This window comes from Lepidochelys olivacea (assembly GCF_965140295.1).
Source record: "Lepidochelys olivacea isolate rLepOli2 genome assembly, chromosome: 28".
NCBI lineage: Eukaryota > Metazoa > Chordata > Testudines > Cheloniidae > Lepidochelys > Lepidochelys olivacea.
The window spans coordinates 5,940,078-5,960,532 of record NC_140438.1 but is presented as its reverse complement, the minus strand read 5'-3'; the positions used below and the strand labels follow the sequence as shown (position 1 = coordinate 5,960,532).

General features: G+C 60.3%; 1 protein-coding gene across 2 annotated transcripts; it reads left to right on the top strand.

Annotated features, from left to right (window-relative positions):
* The first annotated feature begins 214 nt into the window (after window positions 1-214).
* LOC311514128 (alpha-2,8-sialyltransferase 8E-like) lies at window positions 215-20,072 on the top strand. 2 transcript variants are annotated; one of them, XM_084616537.1, is made up of 9 exons: window positions 215-351; window positions 14,028-14,139; window positions 15,817-15,915; window positions 16,155-16,232; window positions 16,483-16,563; window positions 16,771-16,915; window positions 17,789-17,901; window positions 18,170-18,256; window positions 19,360-20,072. In XM_084616537.1, the coding sequence occupies exons 1-9, from the start codon at window positions 330-332 to the stop codon at window positions 19,820-19,822; spliced, it is 1,200 nt and encodes a 399-aa protein (XP_084472663.1). In that variant the 5' UTR covers window positions 215-329; the 3' UTR covers window positions 19,823-20,072. The 2 variants fall into 2 exon arrangements, with proteins under 2 accessions (XP_084472663.1, XP_084472662.1); XM_084616536.1 differs by having other exon boundaries at window positions 16,483-16,569.
* The last annotated feature ends 383 nt before the right edge of the window (window positions 20,073-20,455 follow it).

The following is a 20,455-nucleotide window of genomic DNA, read 5'->3' as shown; positions in this document are numbered from 1 at the left end:
GCTGGGAGCCAGGACTCCTGGGTTCTCTCCCCAGCTTGGGGAGGCAGACTCATGGTTAGAGCAGGGAGGGCTGGGAGCCAGGACTCCTGGGTTCTTTTCCTGGTTAATCTGCAATCTCTGGGCAGTATCCTTCCCCGTAGACCCATCCCATGCTGCCCCCCCTCCGAGGCATAATAGTTCAAGTGTTCAAGGCCAGAAGCGTCCATCGGCTCCGCCCAGCCGATCTCCTGGGTTCCCCAGCGATGCAGTAGCAAGCAATTGCCCTGGCTGGAGCCCGGTATCTGGCCTCTCTCCCGGACCCGCAGCCCGTCTGGATCCGAGAAGCCGGGATGGAAAATCCACCTCTCGACCGTATGAACCGGGGGCAATGGCGAGAAGGAGCAGGGAGGGGCTTTTCCCTGTGGATCTGGGCAACTGGGGCTGGGGTCCTGCGTCCGGTTCCGGGGCCCCCAGTTCCGGGAGCCCTGGCCGTCGGCGCTGGACACATTCAGACCGGAGATGAGGGGGCGATTTGGCCCGGCGACGGGAGTTCACCCAGCGTTTTGTGGCAGGGCCGGGTGAGGCTGGGTGGGGTGGAGGCCAGGGGCTCTCCTGGGGTAGGATTCCCTTCCCTGCGGAGGTCGGTCCAAGGGCTGGGGAAATTGCAGCCTATTTCCAACGGGAACGTGGCCATTCCCCGGCTCTTGTCAAGAGCACTTTGCGACCCGGGAGGTGTCCCCATGCTCAGAGACCTGAGGGAGGGAGCCAGGGGGGCAAGGCGCCCCCAAATGGCAAGTGTTGTGGGGTTCACTGGGGCTCTCGGCCTTGGCCACCCGCCCTCTGCGATATTTTTCGTGTCTTCTGCCACTTGGACCGGGGGGGATTTTGTGTTTTCCCCCGGGTCACAAAGTAAAACCCTGGAGAGACCAGCCTCGACCGGGGGCTCCTCTCTGCTCTAACTACTAGCCCCCCCTCCCCTCCCAGAGCTGGGGAGAGAACCCAGGAGTCCTGGCTCCCTGCCCCAACCACTAGCCACCACTCCCCTCCCAGAGCCAGGGAGAGAACCCAGGAGTCCTGGCTCCCAGCCCCCTCTGCTCTAACCACTAGCCCCCACTCCCCTCCCAGAGCTGGGGAGAGAACCCAGGAGTCCTGGCTCCCTGCCCCAACCACTAGCCACCACTCCCCTCCCAGAGCCAGGGAGAGAACTCAGGAGTCCTGGCTCCCTGCCCCAACCACTAGCCACCACTCCCCTCCCAGAGCCAGGGAGAGAACCCAGGAGTCCTGGCTCCCAGCCCCCACTGCTCTGACCCACCAGCCCCCACTCCCCTCCCAGAGCTGGGGAGAGAACCCAGGAGTCCTGGCTCCCAGCCCACCAATCTACGCTCCTAGACGCCCCCCTCCTCTGAGCGCTGGGCTTTCGTAGCCAAGCTCACCTCTGGCACCAGGCCCTTGGTGCCAGGCTGCGGGAAGCCACAGGCCGTGTGTGTCCCAGGCGGGCCGACTTCCTCTCTGTTGTTTGTCCAGAGTCAAAGCAAACAGACACCTGCTTGTGCGGAGCCGGTATCTGGGCAGGGCACTGCCTAGCCATCAGGGCAACCAGCCAGACGCCTCCAACCTCTCTCCCGCCCCGGCCCCCCGACTCCTCGCCGGCCCCAGCAGGGAGCGGGCTGAGTTAAGGGGGTTTCCTTGCCCGGCGTCTCCCGGCACCGCCTCCCCGGGCGCGCTCCAGCCGCTGCAGACGCTTCGCCCAGGGCAACTTGGGGGGTGCGGGGGGGGTGTCTGACCCCACTGCTCTGGCTTGGCAACTAGCCCCCGAAACACCAGCTGCATGGGGCCAGACCAGCAACGCTGCACTTCTCGGCCAGAACTTTTGGGGAGAAGTTGGTCACAGATTTCTCTGTTTTTAGCACGCCCCTTGTTTTCACTTTTCCTGCTCTTTTTGGCTCGAGGGGTTTTTTGTGGGGGGGGGGGGTTGCACAGTTTACTCAGAGATTTGGGGGGGGTCAGTTGCCCTGTTCTCTGGAACGTTTGGCCCCCCAAAAATCCATTTTTGAGGCTTTCTCGTTCTTTTTGCCCTGCACTTTCCAGTTTCGATCGTTCATTTTCTCACCTTTCCCCCCTGGGCCGGAGCAAGTGTGTGTGTGTGGGAGGGGGGGCGGGGGCAGCACCGTGGCCCGATCCCCCCACTTCCCCCTGTGGTCCCACCCCCATTTTGCCCCGGCCTGCCGCCCCGCCCCTGTTCCAGCCACGGCCCCGCCCCTTCCCTTGTGGCCCCGCCCCATTGCACCCCTTCCCCTGCGGCCCGGACTTTCCGCCCCTCTAAGCTCCTCTAACTTTTTGGGGGGGATCTCAGGCCGCTCGCCAAACGGACGTTGTTTTGCTCAGCCGGAGCATTCGATAAGACCCCGGTCAGGCCGAGCCTTTGGCTAGACGGGGCACCGGCCTCTCCGCTCTAACCCACCGGTCTGCGCTGTGGACAGACTCTCCCGTGCCCTAGACGTGAGTGTGAATTCGGACACTGCAGTGTCCGATAGGACCGAAAATATCCGATTGCCTCTCTATACATCCATGGTACGCCCACACCTTCAATACTGCGATCAGATGTGGCCACGGGGGTGACGAGGCGGGACTGTTCTTAATGTTTCCTCTGAATACTGTAGGGGTGCCTCAGTTTCCCCTAGGCAGTTCTTAAGTCTCTAGGGGGTGGGATAAGGGGGTGTAATTGTTGCAGAGCAAGGGGCCAGGGTACATAAATGGCGACACCCTGTTTCCTGGCAACTGATGGCCTGGCCCTTCCCCCTGCAAGGTGAGAGCTGAAGGGGTTGGAGAACAAAGGAATCCGGTGACCTCCTGGCCCGGGAAAGGGACAAAGCCCAGAGGAGGAGGGGCTGGAGGGAGTTTTCAGTTTGGGGCTGGCTGGGGACATGGAGTGAAGGGCAGACGTGGTTGTCTGGCTCACTGCCCCCCAAAATGGACCCAGCTGAGGGGTCCCGTTCTCTGCACCTGCAAGCTCTGTGTTAGACCATGTCCCTGTCGTCTAATAAACCTTCTGTGTTACTGGCTGGCTGAGAGTCCCGTCTGACTGCGGAGTTGGGGGGCAGGACCCTCTGGCTTCCCCAGGATCCTGCCTGGGCGGACTCGCTGTGGGAAGTGCACGGAGGGGCAGAGGAGGCTGACTGCTCTGAGGTCGGACCCAGGAAGGTGGAAGCTGTGTGAGCTGTGTGTCCTGCAGACAGGCTGCTCACAGAAAGGAGACTTCCCCAGAGTCCTGCCTGGCTTCATGGGGAGCAGCTCCAGAGCATCACCCAGGGACTCCGTGACAACCGGTGGCAGCGGTGGGATGTACTGCAACCCGTGGATGGCACTTCCTGCAGCAAGTGACGGGGGAGCAATAAAATGAAGGGGGATTGACGAGGACAAGGCATGCAGAAGGCTCGGAGAGGAGCGGTTTCGGGGGGCGGTTAACCCCTGGGAGTGTGTGACCAGTGAGAAGGACTGTGCAGTAATGGGGTCCCCCTGGGGACTGCAGTGAGCAGTCTCAGGGGCGGAGGAGCCTGCAGCTTGGCCCGGGGAGAGAGAAGGACTTTTGCAGTAACAGGGTTCCCCTGGGGTTTGCAGCGACCAGTCCAAGGGGCGGAGGAGTCTGCAGCTCGACCCTGGCAAAGAGGGGGTGACCTCGAGAAGGGCTGGCACACTAGGGGTTCTCCCTGGAAACCGTGGGGAGCTGAGAGCACACAGGCCTGTGAGTCCACAACTTGGGAAGGGCGGAGTGAGGGCCTGTCACCGTCTCCTGAAGAAGGACATTGTAACCCTGTGCAGAAAGAGAGGGTTGAGCGTTGGAAAGTTCACCGAAGCACAGTTAATCGTGCAGCTGGAGGAGGATGACCGCTCTAAGGAGCAGATTCCTGACCCCAAATGGGGCTATAGCAGGATCTGGGAGCAGCTGGAGTGGGAGCCAGGCATCCCCAAGACTCCTGTCCCCGACCAGACGAGGGTCTTCACGATCGGGTTCCCCATCGGGGGATCGAGACGGACGGGATTGGAGCTGAGTCCGAGAGAGCAAGAGGACTGTGAGAGACAGCGAGAGCCCGAGAAAGAGCTGCAGAAGCAGCAGCAGCATGAACTGGTGATGGTGGAGCGGAGAGGCCTAGGGGACCCCCTAGGGGTGAGTGGGGATAGACCCCGGGGGGCCAGTTCCGCAGGGAACCTCGAGACTAAATTGCTGCCCCTGGTTAAGGAGGGGGGGATGTGGATGCCCACCTCACTGCCTTTGAGCAGGCTGGAGATTTGAACCGGGGGACCCTGCGGAAAAGCCCCGGTGTCTAGCCCCCTTGCTGGGTCCCAAGGCCGTAGACTCCGTCAGCCCGATGGGTGGGGAGGTGGACAGGCTCCCACTCCTGACCCCAACCTGTATGTCTGTGTGGAGTCTCCTGGGGCCAGGCCCCTCGGACCCCCAGTGGGAGCGGAAGGTGATGGTCAATGAGGAAACATTAAGAACAGTCCCACTTTGTTGCACCGGGGAAACTGGTTGAAACTCTAGCAAAGAACAGAATTTTCAGACACCGAGATGAACACGATTTGTTGGGGAAGAGTCAGCATGGTTTTTGTAAAGGGAAATCCTGCCTCACCAATCTACTAGAATTCTTTGAGGGGGTCAACAAGCATGTGGACAAGGGGGATCCAGCGGATATTGTGGACTTAAATTTTCAGAAAGCCTTTGACAGGATCCCTCACCAAAGGCTCTTAAGCAAAGTAAGTTGTCATGGGATAAGAGGCAAGGTCCTCTTGTAACCCTTGTAGCTGGGCTTCTTCTCCGCCTCGGTGGGTCCCGCACTTCCTTCTAGAGGTGGGTCGGGATAGCGTCCTGTCTCTCAGCATTTCCCCCCTCTCCGTTTATAGTGGGCAGGGAAATTCGGTGTCCAAGCAGCCTCACTGCTTCACCGGGGCTTCTGGCCTCCTCGGTGGACATCCACTGAGCTTGGGCGGGGTTCCAGAGCAGGAGCAAAACCGTGAATCTGCCTCTGGGGCGCGGCCCCGTGCGGCTGAAGGGGAGCAGAGGGTGGGACTTGGCCGGATGTCCACGATCCTGGAGGGGGGACCTGGTAAGCCCTTTGTCTGCATGAAATGCCGCCTGCTCGAGCTGATGGAGGAGAAGATCCGAGGTTTGGAGATGCAGGTGGAAAGTCTGGTTGAGTTTAGGAAGGGGTTCAAGCAGATGGTGGAGCAAAGACATGAGGTATCTGAAGGGAAAAGCTCAGCCTTGCAGATGGAAGCAGGACTGGGGAATTCTGAGGTGAGGAAAGTGGTCAGTGGAAGCAAGTGACTAAAAGAACCAGGCAGAGGAAACGACGAGCTCGTGAAGGAGAAATAGAGTTCAGGAATAGGTTTTGAGAGTTGGAAAATGAAGAAGGGGCTCAGCAGGTAGTCAATGAAGCTGGAAGGGCAAGGAAGAAGAGAAGAGCAGCTAGTCCTATAGGAAAAGGGGAAGAGTCAATGGAGACTACACCAAATATGAGCCCCAGGAGGATACAGGATGGGTTGAAGAGGATTACAAGGGAGAATAGGAATGGAAAGAACTTGCAGCCAGAGGGAACAGGGGATAGACTGGAGAATCGCACTGTCACCAGGGAAAGGCAGGTCTACGTGACCAGGGACTCTTTACTGAGAAGACTAGACAGGCCTGTAACCAGAGCTGATCCAGAGAATAGAAGGGTGTGCTGTCTTCCAGGGGCTAAGATATGGGATGTTGACCTGAGGTTGAAAAGGATCCTAAAGGGAACGGGAAAGAATCCCCGAATTATCCTTCATGTGGGAACAAATGATACGGCTAGATTCTCGCTGGAAAGTATTAAGGGGAGACTATGCTAGGCTGGGGAAGATGCTTAAGGAAATCGAGGCTCAGGTGATCTGCAGTGGGATTCTGCCTGTTCCTGGAGAAGGGCAACAAAGGCGTGACAAGATGATGACTATCAACCGATGGCTTAGGCAGTGGTGCTAGAAGGAGGGCTTTGGGACGTATGGCCACTGGGAGGCATTCCTGGACAGAGGACAGTTCTCTCGGGATGGACTTCATCTGAGTAGGGAAGGAAATAGACTTCTAGGACGGAGGCTGGCACAACTGATTAAGAGAGCTTTAAACTTGGAATCTGGGGGAGATGGCTGGGAGATGTCCAGGTAATCTCCACCCCGGATTTTAGCATTGGGAGGGAAGAAAATGAAGTAAGAGAGGATACAGCCGTGGGCAGGATATAAGGAGGAAGGGCAGTGTGGATACCCGTCTAATAGGTCGTACTGGCTGTAGAATGACCGTGCCGAATCGGGTACAGAACGTGAGCGAGGCCAAACAGCAAAAATGAAGATGTTTGTACAGCAATGCGAGGCGCCTAGGTAACAAAATGGAGGAATTAGAGGTACTGGTGCAGGAAGTGAAACCAGCTATTCTAGGGCGAACAGAAACAGGGTGGAATAGTCGTCAGGACTGGACTACGGGCATTGAAGGGGATGTGCTGTTTAGGAATAAAGGCCAAGGTGGGGGAGTAGCATTGTCTATCAATGAGGAGGTAGACTGTAAAGAAATAAGAAGCGATGGAAGGGATAAGACCGAGTCCGTCTGGGCAAAAATCACATTGGGGAAGAAAACTACTAGACCCCCCCCGGGATAGTGCTTGGAGTGAGCTATAGACCGCCGGGATCTAATCTGGATATGGATCGAGCCCTCTTTAATGTTTTTAATGAAGTAAATACTCATGGAAGCTGCGTGATCATGGGAGACTTTAACTTCCCAGATATAGACTGGAGGACGAGTGCTAGGAATAATAATCGGGCTCAGATGTTCCTAGATGCGATAGCTGATGGATTCCTTCATCAAGTAGTTGCTGAACCGACTAGAGGGGATGCCATTTTAGATTTGGTTTTGGTGAGTACTGAGGACCTCATAGAAGAAATGGTTGTCGGGGACAATCTTGGTTCAAGTGATCATGAGCTAATTCAGTTCAAACTGAACGGAAGGATCAACAAAAATAAATCTGCGACTAGGGTGTTTGATTTCAAAAGGGCTGACTTTCAAAAATTAAGGACATTAGTTAGGGAAGTGGATTGGACTGAAGAACTTATGGATGTAAAGGCAGAGGAGGCCTGGGATTACTTCAAGTCAACGCTGCAGGAGCTATGGGAAGCCTGCATCCCAAGCAAGGGGGCAAAATTCCTAGGCAGGAGCTGTAGACCAAGCTGGATGAGCAAGCATCTCAGAGAGGTGATTAAGAAAAAGCAGAAAGCATACAGGGAGTGGAAGATGGGAGGGATCAGCAAGGAAAGCTACCTTATTGAGGTCAGAACATGAAGGGATAAAGTGAGAAGGACCTTGCAAAGAGAATTAAAACCAACAGTAAAAGGTTCTATAACCATATAAATAAGAAGAAAACCAAGAAAGAAGAAGTGGGACCACTAAGCACTGAGGATGGAGTGGAGGTCAAGGATAATCTAGGCATGGCCCAATATCGAAACAAATACTTTGCCTCAGTCTTTAATGAGGCTAAAGAGGATCTCAGGGATAATGGTAGCATGACAAATGGGAATGAGGATATGGAGGTAGACATTACCATATCTGAGGTAGAAGCGAAACTCGAACAGCTGAATGGGACTAAATCGGGGGGCCCAGATAATCTTCCTCCAAGAATATTAAAGGAATTGGCACATGAAATTGCAAGCCCATTAGCAAGAATTTTTAATGAATCTGTAAACTCAGAGGTTGTACCGTATGACTGGAGAATTGCTAACAAAGTTCCTATTTTTAAGAAAGGAAAGAAAAGTGATCCGGGTAACTACAGGCCTGTTAGTTGGACATCTGTAGTATGCAAGGTCTTGGAAAAATTTTTGAAGGAGAAAGTAATTAAGGACATTGAGGTCAATGGTAAAGGGGACAAAATACAACATGGTTTTACAAAAGGTAGATCATGCCAAACCAACCTGATCTCCTTCTTTGAGAAAGTAACAGATTTTTTAGGCAAAGGAAACGCAGTGGATCTAATTTACCTAGATTTCGTAAGGCGTTTGACATGGTACCACATGGGGAATTATTAGTTAAATTGGAAAAGATGGGGATCAATATGAAAATTGAAAGATGGATAAGGAACTGGTTAAAGGGGAGACTACAACGGGTCATACTGAAAGGTGAACTGTCAGGCTGGAGGGAGGTTACCAGTGGAGTTCCTCAAGGATCAGTTTTGGGACCAATCTTATTTAATCCTTTTATTACTGACTTTGGCACAAAAAGTGGGAGTGTGCTAATAAAGTTTGCGGATGATACAAAGCGGGGAGGTATTGCCAATTTAGAGAAGGACCGGGATACCCTACAGGAGGATCTGGATGACCTTGTAAACTGGAGTAATAGGATGAAATTTAATGGTGAGAAGTGTAAGGTGATGCATTCAGGGATTAATAACAAGAATTTTAGTTATAAGCTGGGGACGCATCAATTAGAAGTAACGGAGGAGGAGAAGGACCTTGGAGTATTGGCTGATCATAGGATGACTATGAGCCGCCAATGTGATATGGCCGTGAACAAAGCTAATGCGGTCTTGGGATGCATCAGGCAAGGTATTTCCAGTGGAGATAAGGAGGTTTTAGTACCGTTCTCCAAGGCACTGGTGAGACCTCCCCTGGAATACTGTGTGCCGTTCTGGTCTCCCATGTTTAAGAAGGATGAATTCAAACAGGAACAGGTACAGAGAAGGGCTACTAGGATGATCCGAGGAATGGAAAACCTGTCTTATGAAAGGAGACTCAAGGAGCTTGGCTTGTTTAGCCTAACCAAAAGAAGGCTGAGGGGAGATATGATTGCTCTCAGAGGGATAAATACCGGAGAGGGAGAGGAATTATTTAAGCTCAGTACCAATGTGGACACAGGAACAAATGGATATAAACTGGCCATCGGGAAGTTTAGACTTGAAATTAGACGAAGGTTTCTGACCATCAGAGGAGTGAAGTTTTGGAATAGCCTTCCAAGGGGAGCAGTGCAGGTGAAAGACCTATCTGGCTTCAAGATTAAACTCGATAAGTTTATGGAGGAGATGGTATGATGGGATAACATGATTTTGGCAATTAACTGATCTTTAACTATTCATGGTAAATAGGCCCAACGGCCTGTGATGGGATGTTAGATGGGGTGGGATCTGAGTTACTACAGAGAATTCTTTCCTGGGTGTCTGGCCGGTGAATCTTGCCCACATGCTCAGGGTTTAGTTGATCGCCATATTTGGGGTCGGGAAGGAATTTTCCTCCAGGGCAGACTGGAAGAGGCCCTGGAGGTTTTTCTCCTTCCTCTGTAGCATGGGGCACGGGTCACTTGCTGGAGGATTCTCTGCTCCTTGAAGTCTTTAAACCATGATTTGAAGACTTCAATAGCTCAGACACAGGTGAGAGGTTTTTCGCAGGAGTGGGTAGGTGAGATTCTGCGGCCTGCGTTGTGCAGGAAGTCGGACTAGGTGACCATGATGGTCCCTTCTGACCCTAGTATCTATGAATCGATGAAAGAGGCAATACGCCGGGTTTCTTGTGAATAAAGAATCAGAGTCAGCAATCAGTTCTAGCTATAACATTCCATTCACTCGCACGTTCGTTCACTCATATGCACAAGTTCTGCAAGGTTGTTGTTATAATTACCGGCCTAGAAGTTGCTTGTGCAAAGTCACTGGCCAGGTGGCCTGGACACAAGGAGGGAGCCGGGCCTTGTCAGAGGTGCATCTGAGGCTCCTGGAAGTTGGTTGCTGAACCAGACCCTCAGTCTTCAGAGTCTGTCTTCATAGGGATTTATCCTCATACAGGTCTATAGGGTTTGCCTCATCATGCTGGTCTCACGTTTGAAGTGACAATCGATTGCTGGTCTCACGTTTGAAGTGAGGGTCAATCGCTGGTCTCACGTTTGAAGTGACAATCGCTGGTCTCACATTTGACGTGACAGTCAATCGCTGGTCTCACGTTTGAAGTGAGGGTCAATCGCTGGTCTCATGTTTGACATGACAATCCCTGGTCTCACGTTTGAAGTGAGGGTCAATCGCTGGTCTCACGTTTGAAGTGAGGGTCAATTGCTGGTCTCATGTTTGACATGACAATCCCTGGTCTCACGTTTGAAGTGACGGTCAATCGCTGGTCTCACGTTTGACGTGACAATCGCTGGTCTCACATTTGAAGTGAGGGTCAATCGCTGGTCTCATGTTTGACGTGACGGTCAATCGCTGGTCTCATGTTTGACATGACAATCGCTGGTCTCACGTTTGAAGTGAGGGTCAATCGCTGGTCTCATGTTTGACGTGACGGTCAATCGCTGGTCTCACATTTGAAGTGACAATCGCTGGTCTCACGTTTGAAGTGAGGGTCAATCGCTGGTCTCACGTTTGACATGACAATCGCTGGTCTCACGTTTGAAGTGAGGGTCAATCGCTGGTCTCACGTTTGACATGACAATCGCTGGTCTCACGTTTGAAGTGAGGGTCAATCGCTGGTCTCATGTTTGACGTGACGGTCAATCGCTGGTCTCACATTTGAAGTGACAATCGCTGGTCTCACGTTTGAAGTGAGGGTCAATCGCTGGTCTCACGTTTGACATGACAATTGCTGGTCTCACGTTTGAAGTGAGGGTCAATCGCTGGTCTCACGTTTGACATGACAATCGCTGGTCTCACGTTTGACATGACAATTGCTGGTCTCACGTTTGAAGTGAGGGTCAATCGCTGCTCTCACGTTTGACATGACAATCGCTGCTCTCACGTTTGACATGACAATCGCTGGTCTCACGTTTGACGTGACGGTCAATCGCTGGTCTCACGTTTGCTGTGATGGTCACTCACGCAGATGGCACTGCAGTGACGGCTTGTTGTTATCTTGCTCTTCGGGTCTTTGGCTTTGGGGCGCTTGGGGGTGGACTCCGGTGTGCCCTCGGGGTTATCGGGCCAGCTCGCCCAGCGCATCTTTCGGCCGAGTGCTCCGGGGTAATTGTTTTCCTTATTCCCCTCGGCCTTGTATTACCCAGCAACGTCCAGCCGCAGAGAGGCCCTGTGCCACGTCCCAGCTTCCTGGCATGGGCACAGCGGATTCCCGATTTCTCCTGTAACGTCCCCGCCCTGAAACCACCGGGGCTGGCGGGCTCCAGGCAGCCCATCCGTGGCACTTGTCAAAAGGAGTTGCCCGAACGTGATCTTGTGGCTTTTGGAACTGAGTCTCCGGAGGGTCGCCGGCAATTAACACAGACCGTGTGAACGAACAGGCCTGGCCCACTTCGGCCAGGCTCAGCAGGCTGCGAGAACAGGCAGAGAGACAAATCCGGGCTCTGTACTGGGCCACACTCGTCCCTCTTTTATCCAGGGACGGCATAAAACCTATTAATCCTTATTTTAATCCAACACCCCACCCACCAGCGCTGAGGCCCCCCCCGCCCCGCCCCTTGTCCCCCAGCGCCCCCGAGCGCCGCCCTGGGGCCAGCCCCGCCCGCCGGGGGAGAGCACCCCCTGCCGAGCCCCCCGCCCCGCTCTCTGCCCCCCAGCACCCCCGAGCGCCGCCCTGGGGCCAGCCCTGACAGTGAGAGACAAAGCGCCCCTTCCTGCCCCCCCCCAAAGCACTGGGGCATCAGGGCCAGCACTGACTGTGGGGCGAATGCCCCCCTCAACTGAGCCCCTTCCCCCCATATCTGGCAGGATCCGAGTGCCTTGTGAGAGCGACCCCCCCATCCTACCTGGCCCCCGCGGGGGTCCCTCCTGGCATCCCCACCGAGAGCTGCCAACTTTCTTACCACACAAAGCCTGCCCTGCCCCTTCGCGGAGGCCCTGCCCCCCGTCACCCCAGCCGCCCGCCCCCCTTCACCCCAGCCCCCCACCCGCCATCACTCACTGTCCCCCACCCTCACTCACTTTCACTGGGCTGGGGCAGGGGGTCGGGGTGTGGGGTCCGGGAGGGGGCTCCGGGCTGGGGCAGGGGGTCGGGGTGCGGGGTCCGGGAGGGCGGGCAGGGGACCACCTCTACCCCCCTCCCCCGAGTGTCATTCCACATCGGGGTGCAGTTTGCAGCAGGAGGGAAGATGCCCCCAGCCACCCCCCCACGCACACCCAGCCCCCAGCCACCCCCTCCCTGCCCCCTGAGCTACCCTCCCCGCCCGCACCCAGCCCCCAGCCACCCCCTCCCTGCCCCCTGAGCTACCCCCCACCCGCACCCAGCCCCCAGCTACCCTCTCCCTGCCCCCTGGGACCAGCCCCACCCCGGGGGGAGACCGCGCAGGAGTTGGCGGGACCAGAGCTCGTACGTCGCGACCCCAGGAGCGAGAGAGGACGTGGGGTGGAAACGCCGGAAGCCCAGGTCCTAGGGTCCAAGCATGACGCGAGACGTCGGGCTGCTGCAGCCAAGGACCCACCAAATCGCGGCCCCCCCCCAGCAGAAATCTGGACCCTCCCCGGCTCCCGAACGGCCCCGAAGCTGGCGAGGCGATGGGCAGGACCCAACTTTCCGCGACACGTCGGTCCTTGGACTCTCGGGGCCGCAACCGGTTGGATTCTGGGAGGAAACGGGGGATTTTCTTCGTGTTTTGCCTGGGGACCGGGGCGGGCCTCAGTTTCCCTGCGCGCGTCACCAGGAGGGGCAGTTTGCTGTTGCAGGGGACCCGCTGCGACTGGACAACGGCCTGGAGGTGGGGGACCCCAGCGGCCGGTGAGCTGGTGGCCACGGGGCTTGGCAGCCGGCCGGGTGGGGCCAGTGGGAGGAGACGGGCCGAGGAGCGGGGTCCCGGCCCCGGGGGGGGGGACGACACAAAGGACGGAGGATGGCAGGGGAGGCCCAGTGACCTCTTAACCTGGGACGGTCGACAAAGGACGGGGGGCAGATGATCTAGGGGGCTCGGCTGGAAGGACGGGGCTCTGGACCGGGGGGGGGGAGGCAGAGCGGGGGTCGAGCACCCCCTGTGAGACCGGGGTGGGGGGCATGGAGGGGCCGGGGAAGAAGGTGACTCGCGTCTGTCAACTTTCGATCGAGGACTTTCATGAGCCAACGGACAATTAATCACACAAACGCCCAGCGGCGCCCCCCCCGCCCTGTTAGCCCCCGGCATGCGGGGAGCGGGCGGGAGACCTAGTGGGGGGCGGGGGGGGGGCTCGTCACGCCCCGGCCCGGCCCCACCCAGCCCGGGAGACGCCGCCGGGAGGTTCCCACCCGGCCTGCAGGGGGAGCCGGAGGGAGGCCCCACGGGAAGGAGCCGCCCTGGCCATGTGCCGGCTGCAGGGGGAGGGTCAGGACGCCTGGGTTCTCTGCCCAGCTCTGGGAGGGGAGTGGGGGCTGGTGGGTCAGAGCAGGGGGGGCTGGGAGCCAGGACTCCTGGGTTCTCTCCCCGGCTTTGGGAGGGGAGTAGGGGCTGGTGGGTCAGAGCAGGGGGGGCTGGGAGCCAGGACTCCTGGGTTCTCTGCCCGGCTCTGGGAGGGGAGTGGGGGCTGGTGGGTTACAGCAGGGGGGCTGGGAGCCAGGATGCCTGGGTTCTCTGCCCAGCTCTGGGAGGGGAGTGGGGGCTGGTGGGTCAGAGCAGGGGGGGCTGGGAGCCAGGATGCCTGGGTTCTCTGCCCGGCTCTGTGGGGGCTGGTGGGTTAGAGGAGGGGGGGCTGGGAGCCAGGACTCCTGGGTTCTCTGCCCGGCTCTGTGGGGGGAGTGGGGGCTGGTGGGTCAGAGCAGGGGGGGCTGGGAGCCAGGACGCCTGGGTTCTCTGCCCGGCTCTGTGGGGGGAGTGGGGGCTGGTGGGTTAGAGGAGGGGGGGCTGGGAGCCAGGACGCCTGGGTTCTCTGCCCGGCTCTGGGAGGGGAGTGGGGGCTGGTGGGTCAGAGCAGGGGGGGCTGGGAGCCAGGACGCCTGGGTTCTCTCCCTGGCTCTAACTACTAGGCCCCTCTCCCCTCCCAGAGCCGGGGAGGGAACCCAGGCGTCCGGGCTCCCAGCTATGATCTCCAGGAGGCCGGGGCGGAGGAGGGGCTCCCCAGGGGGCCGTGCCCGTGTGGGAACGTGGCTCACCGGCCCTGCTCTCCCCACAGCGAGCGCCAGGATGGGCCCCCCGAGGATGCTGCGGAAGCAGAGCTGGGCCCTGGTCCTGGCCCTGGGCACCACCCTCACCTTCAGCCTCTCCGTGCTGTGGAGGGTTCAGACGTGAGTGAAGGGGGCTGGGAGCCCGGACGCCTGGGTTCTCTGCCCGGCTCGGGGAGGGGGGCTAGTGGTTAGAGCAGGGGGGGCTGGGAGCCCGGACGCCTGGGTTCTCTGCCCGGCTCGGGGAGGGGGGCTAGTGGTTAGAGCAGGGGGGGCTGGGAGCCAGGACGCCTGGGTTCTCTGCCCGGCTCGGGGAGGGGGGCTAGTGGTTAGAGCAGGGGGGGCTGGGAGCCAGGACGCCTGGGTTCTCTGCCCGGCTCGGGGAGGGGGGCTAGTGGTTAGAGCAGGGGGGGCTGGGAGCCAGGACGCCTGGGTTCTCTGCCCGGCTCGGGGAGGGGGGCTAGTGGTTAGAGCAGGGGGGGCTGGGAGCCAGGACGCCTGGGTTCTCTGCCCGGCTCGGGGAGGGGGGCTAGTGGTTAGAGCAGGGGGGGCTGGGAGCCAGGACGCCTGGGTTCTCTGCCCGTCTCGGGGAGGGGGGCTAGTGGTTAGAGCAGGGGGGGCTGGGAGCCAGGACGCCTGGGTTCTCTGCCCGGCTCGGGGAGGGGGGCTAGTGGTTAGAGCAGGGGGGGCTGGGAGCCAGGACGCCTGGGTTCTCTGCCCGGCTCGGGGAGGGGGGCTAGTGGTTAGAGCAGGGGGGGCTGGGAGCCAGGACGCCTGGGTTCTCTGCCCGGCTCGGGGAGGGGGGCTAGTGGTTAGAGCAGGGGGGGCTGGGAGCCAGGACGCCTGGGTTCTCTGCCCGGCTCGGGGAGGGGGGCTAGTGGTTAGAGCAGGGGGGGCTGGGAGCCAGGACGCCTGGGTTCTCTGCCCGGCTCGGGGAGGGGGGCTAGTGGTTAGAGCAGGGGGGGTGGGAGCCAGGACGCCTGGGTTCTCTGCCCGGCTCGGGGAGGGGGGCTAGTGGTTAGAGCAGGGGGGGCTGGGAGCCAGGACTCCTGGGTTCTCTGCCCGGCTCGGGGAGGGGGGCTAGTGGTTAGAGCAGGGGGGGCTGGGAGCCAGGACGCCTGGGTTCTCTGCCCGGCTCGGGGAGGGGGGCTAGTGGTTAGAGCAGGGGGGGCTGGGAGCCAGGACTCCTGGGTTCTCTGCCCGGCTCGGGGAGGGGGGCTAGTGGTTAGAGCAGGGGGGGCTGGGAGCCAGGACGCCTGGGTTCTCTGCCCGGCTCGGGGAGGGGGGCTAGTGGATAGAGCAGGGGGGGCTGGGAGCCAGGACGCCTGGGTTCTCTGCCCGGCTCGGGGAGGGGGGCTAGTGGTTAGAGCAGGGGGGGCTAGGAGCCAGGACGCCTGGGTTCTCTGCCCGGCTCGGGGAGGGGGGCTAGTGGTTAGAGCAGGGGGGGCTAGGAGCCAGGACGCCTGGGTTCTCTGCCCGGCTCGGGGAGGGGGGCTAGTGGTTAGAGCAGGGGGGGCTGGGAGCCAGGACGCCTGGGTTCTCTGCCCGGCTCGGGGAGGGGGGCTAGTGGTTAGAGCAGGGGGGGCTAGGAGCCAGGACTCCTGGGTTCTCTGCCCGGCTCTGGGAGGGGAGTCGGGGCTGGTGGGTTAGAGGAGGAGGGGCTGGGAGCCCGGACGCCTGGGTTCTCTCCCCGATTCTGGGAGTGGCGTGGGGTCTGCGGGGTTAGAGCAGGGTGGGCTGGAGGCCCGGACTCCTGGGTTCTCTCTCTCGGCTGCTTTTAATCTCTCTGTGCCCCCCCAGCCGTGCCCCCCCGCTGGCGGAAAGAGCCTCCTTTGAGGGTATGGCATCAGCGTGCGAACCAGGGATCGGCTGGCTCACGGCCTGTGCCACGAAGCCCAGGTGTGTGGGGGGCGCAAGGTGGGGCCGGGGTGCTGGCATGCGAGGGAGCGGGCCATAGGGGGCGGGGGAATCAAAGGGGCCGGGAGTGGAGACATGCTGACACAGGCTTGGGGGGGATGGATGGGTGGGAGGCTGTGGCGGGTGGGGGGGAAGGATGGGGTCTTGGGGGGGTGGGGAGAAGAGGAAGCACCCCCAGGGGTGTCTCCTTTCCGTAGTTAACCCCTCATCTTCCTTTCCAGCCCTGAGGCCAGGGAGATGGCCGCGGAGCAGTGCCAGGAGCTGGGGCAGAAATTGAGCCGGGGGGTCCTCCCCGTGAGGCGAGTGTGGCTGGGGGCAGGCCGGTCTCTGGGGCAGGGTGCTGGGGGAGGGGACCCACAGGATAGCCCCACTGAGCGCGCCCACATCCTGGGGCTGGCTTTCCTCGTTAAGGGCTGGACTGGGTCCGTAGCCCTCTCTCCAAGCCTGCCCCCACTGGGCAGCCATGCGAAACACAGGGGAAACTGAGGCACCCACGGGGGACTTAAAACCATTACTGGCCGGTCAGTGACTCTCTGTCTCTCCCCCCAGGCTGGACGAGGCCTGGATCTGGAGGCAGCTGACGCTGGTGCAGAGCTGCCCCTGGGCGCATAACGCCAGCGCCCTGGGCCGGTACAGGTACCCCCCACCCCGACCGTCCCGTCTCCGACTCCGTTTCTTCTGCACCCCCCTGGGTTGCGAAGCCAAGGCGCAGAGTCCTACGGAGAGGGTGCAAACTAGTGCAGACAATTCCCCCCCCGTACCCCCCCTTCCCATGACCCTGCCCCCCTTCCCCATTCCACCGTGCCCCCCGCCATGTCACCCCTCTCCCCCTCGCAGGGAGCAGCTGGGACGCCGCTGTAATGCAACGGCCAGGCTGGTGCTGACCCGGGACAACACCCCGCTGGGCTCCCGGATCGTCTACGACGGACAGCGGGCCAAGAAGTATGTGGTGAAGGAGGAGCTGCTGGAGATGCTGCCGCAGGTAGGGGGCGCTGGGCTGGGGGGGCGGCGGGGCCTCAGCGCTGGGCGCTCCGCCCCAGAAGTGGCTGCATCCCAGCCCCGGGCGAGGGGTACTTTAAAAACAGCCCCCCCACCACGCCTCACACCAGAGGTGGCTGCATCTCAGTGCTGGGTGAGGGGTCCCTGTCTAACCAGCTGCCACGCCCCACCCCAGAGGTGGCTGCATCTCAGTGCTGGGTGAGGGGTCCCTGTCTAACCAGCTGCCACGCCCCACCCCAGAGGTGGCTGCATCTCAGTGCTGGGTGAGGGGTCCCTGTGTAACCGGCTGCCACGCCTCACCCCAGAGGTGGCTGCATCTCAGTGCTGGGTGAGGGGTCCCTGTCTAACCAGCTGCCACGCCCCACCCCAGAGGTGGCTGCATCTCAGTGCTGGGTGAGGGGTCCCTGTGTAACCGGCTGCCACGCCTCACCCCAGAGGTGGCTGCATCTCAGTGCTGGGTGAGGGGTCCCTGTGTAGCCAGCTGCCACGCCCCACCCCAGAGGTGGCTGCATCTCAGTGTTGGGTGAGGGGTCCCTGTGTAACCAGCTGCCACGCCTCACCCCAGAGGTGGCTGCATCTCAGTGCTGGGTGAGGGGTCCCTGTGTAACCAGCTGCCACGCCCCACCCCAGAGGTGGCTGCATCTCAGTGCTGGGTGAGGGGTCCCTGTGTAAGCAGCTGCCACGCCCCACCCCAGAGGTGGCTGCATCTCAGTGCTGGGTGAGGGGTCCCTGTGTAACCAGCTGCCACGCCCCACCCCAGAGTTGGATGCATCTCAGCGCCGGAAGATGGGCCCTGTGTGTGTGGGACGTCCTGCTCATGGCCGGTGGGTGCTGACCCAGGTCCCCTATCCCGCAGGGCTCCCCGTTTCAGGACACCCCCTACGAGTGCTGCGCCGTGGTGGGGAGCGGGGGGATCCTTCGTAACAGCAGCTGTGGCCCCGAGATCGACCGCGCCCAGTTCGTCATCAGGTAACGGTGGCTGGGCGGGGGGCGGGGGGGCAGAGTGGGGGAGGGGAAGCAGTTATACCGGCTGGAGTGGGCTCTGCAGGGTGGGGGGTGCGGAGGGAGGGGGATCAGAGGGTGGGGGGTGCAGAGATCAGGGAGTGCGGGGAGCGCAGGGGGTTATCTCTGAGCCGCACGTGGTGAGGAAGGAACTGTGGAGCCATGGGGACCCCCAGGAAGTAGGGAGACCCCTGGTCCCCCAGATGCCCCGAGGCTCATGCTGACCCCCCCTCAGGTTCAACTTGCCCCCCATGGACTTTGCCGAGGACGTGGGCACCAAATCGAGCGTCATCACCGTGAACCCCAGCATCCTGGATTCACGGTACGGGCGTGCGGGAGGGGAACCCTGGTTGGGGGGAGGGGGCGGAATCGGGACCTGTGGGGTGGGGAAGGGAGGAGTGTGGATTGAGACCCACGGGGGAAGAAGGATGGGATTGGATGCCAGCCCCCTAGCTCTCCGATCAGCCATAGGGTCACCGGGGGATCGGGGCAGAGGAGACCCAGCCCCCTAGCTCTCCGATCAGCCATAGTGTCACCGGGGGATTGGGGTCAGAGGAGGCCCAGCCCCCTAGCTCTCCGATCAGCCATAGTGTCACCGGGGGATTGGGGTCAGAGGAGGCCCAGCCCCTCAACTCTCCGGTCAGCCATAGTGTCACCGGGGGATTGGGGTCAGAGGAGGCCCAGCCCCTCAACTCTCCGGTCAGCCATAGTGTCACCGGGGGATCGGGGCAGAGGAGACCCAGCCCCCCGGCTCTCCGGTCGGCCATGGGGTCACCGGGGGATCGGGGCAGAGGAGGCCCAGCCCCCCAGCTCTCCGGTCGGCCATGGGGTCACCGGGGGATCGGGGCAGAGGAGACCCAGCCCCCCGGCTCTCCGGTCAGCCATAGTGTCACCGGGAGATCGGGGCAGAGGAGTCCCAGCCCCCCGGCTCTCCGGTCGGCCATGGGGTCACCGGGGGATCGGGGCAGAGGAGACCCAGCCCCCCGGCTCTCCGGTCAGCCATAGTGTCACCGGGAGATCGGGGCAGAGGAGTCCCAGCCCCCCAGCTCTCCGGTCGGCCATGGGGTCACCGGGGGATCGGGGCAGAGGAGACCCAGCCCCCCGGCTCTCCGGTCGGCCATGGGGTCACCGGGGGATCAGGGCAGAGGAGACCCAGCCCCCCAGCTCTCCAGTCGGTCATGGGGTCACCGGGGGATCAGGGCAGAGGAGACCCAGCCCCCCAGCTCTCCGGTCGGTCATGGGGTCACCGGGGGATCAGGGCAGAGGAGTCCCAGCCCCCCGGCTCTCCGGTCGGCTATGGGGTCACCGGGGGATCGGGACAGGGGAGACTGAGCCACGGGACGGCCGTGGGAGGGAACGGGTCTGGCGCTGGGGGATGGGCCGTGCCAGGACAGCGGCTGATGGGGGCGTCTCCCCTGCCCGCAGGTTCAGGGGTCTGAGCTGGCGGCGACGTCCCTTCGCGGAGGCCGTGGGCACCTACGGGGCCCCGCTGCTCCTCATCCCGGCCTTCAGCTTCGCCGGCATCAGCGCGGTCTCGTTCCAGGCCCTTTACACCCTGGAGGACTTCGGCTCCCCGGCCCGGGCCCTCTTCATGAACCCCGAGTACCTGGCGCGGCTGGATGGGCACTGGCGTCTCCGTGGGCTGCGTGCCAACCGCCTCTCTTCGGGCTTCATGCTGGTGAACGCCGCCCTGGAGATGTGCCGGCACCTCACCCTCTACGGCTTCTGGCCCTTCCCCGACGACCCCGAGGGGCGGCCCCTGCCCCACCACTACTTCGACAACCAGCCCCCCAAGCCGGGCTTTCACGCCATGCCCGAAGAGTTCACCCGCTACCTGGGCCTGCACCTGCAGGGCGCGCTGTGGCTGCATCTGGGGCGCTGCCGGTGAGGAGTCTGGCCGGCAGCCGCGCACAACGAGGCTTGGATGGGGGGGTCTGAAATGAGCCCCCCGCCCCTCAATTCCACTTTGCTCCCTCCCCAGTTACCAAAGGAGGAGAATAGCCAGGGGCACCAATTCATTAGGCATTCGTTAATTGCCATTCGTTAATTGGTTTCTCTTCAGCGATGTTTGATCAAAGTTCATTAATGGCAAGGTGTTCGTTGGCCTCCTTTAATTACTAATTAATTATCACAGTTCATTCGCTGTGAGTTGTTGGCTGGCCTGTTCATAGCTCTTTAATTATTGCAGTTTGTTCATTGTAATTAATAAGTCATCACCTCTTAATTGCGATTTAATTATCACAGTTCAACCGTCCTTAATTGCTGGCTAGTGAATCCTGGCAGACGGCTCTTTCGTGATTGCTCTTTGTTAGGGGTGTGAGGGGTTGTCACTCCCGGAGTGCAGTCTGTGCCCCCTAACACTCACACTGCTTTTCTGGTAACTCAGCCAGCCGCTCTGGGCCCTGTTATCTCCCACACGACAGCACTACCTGAGTGCTTTACCTAAGCCACTCGTAGATCCACTATATAAGCACAAGCCAGTTCCCAGCTCCTCAGCCTTGCACCCTCACTAGAGAACAAA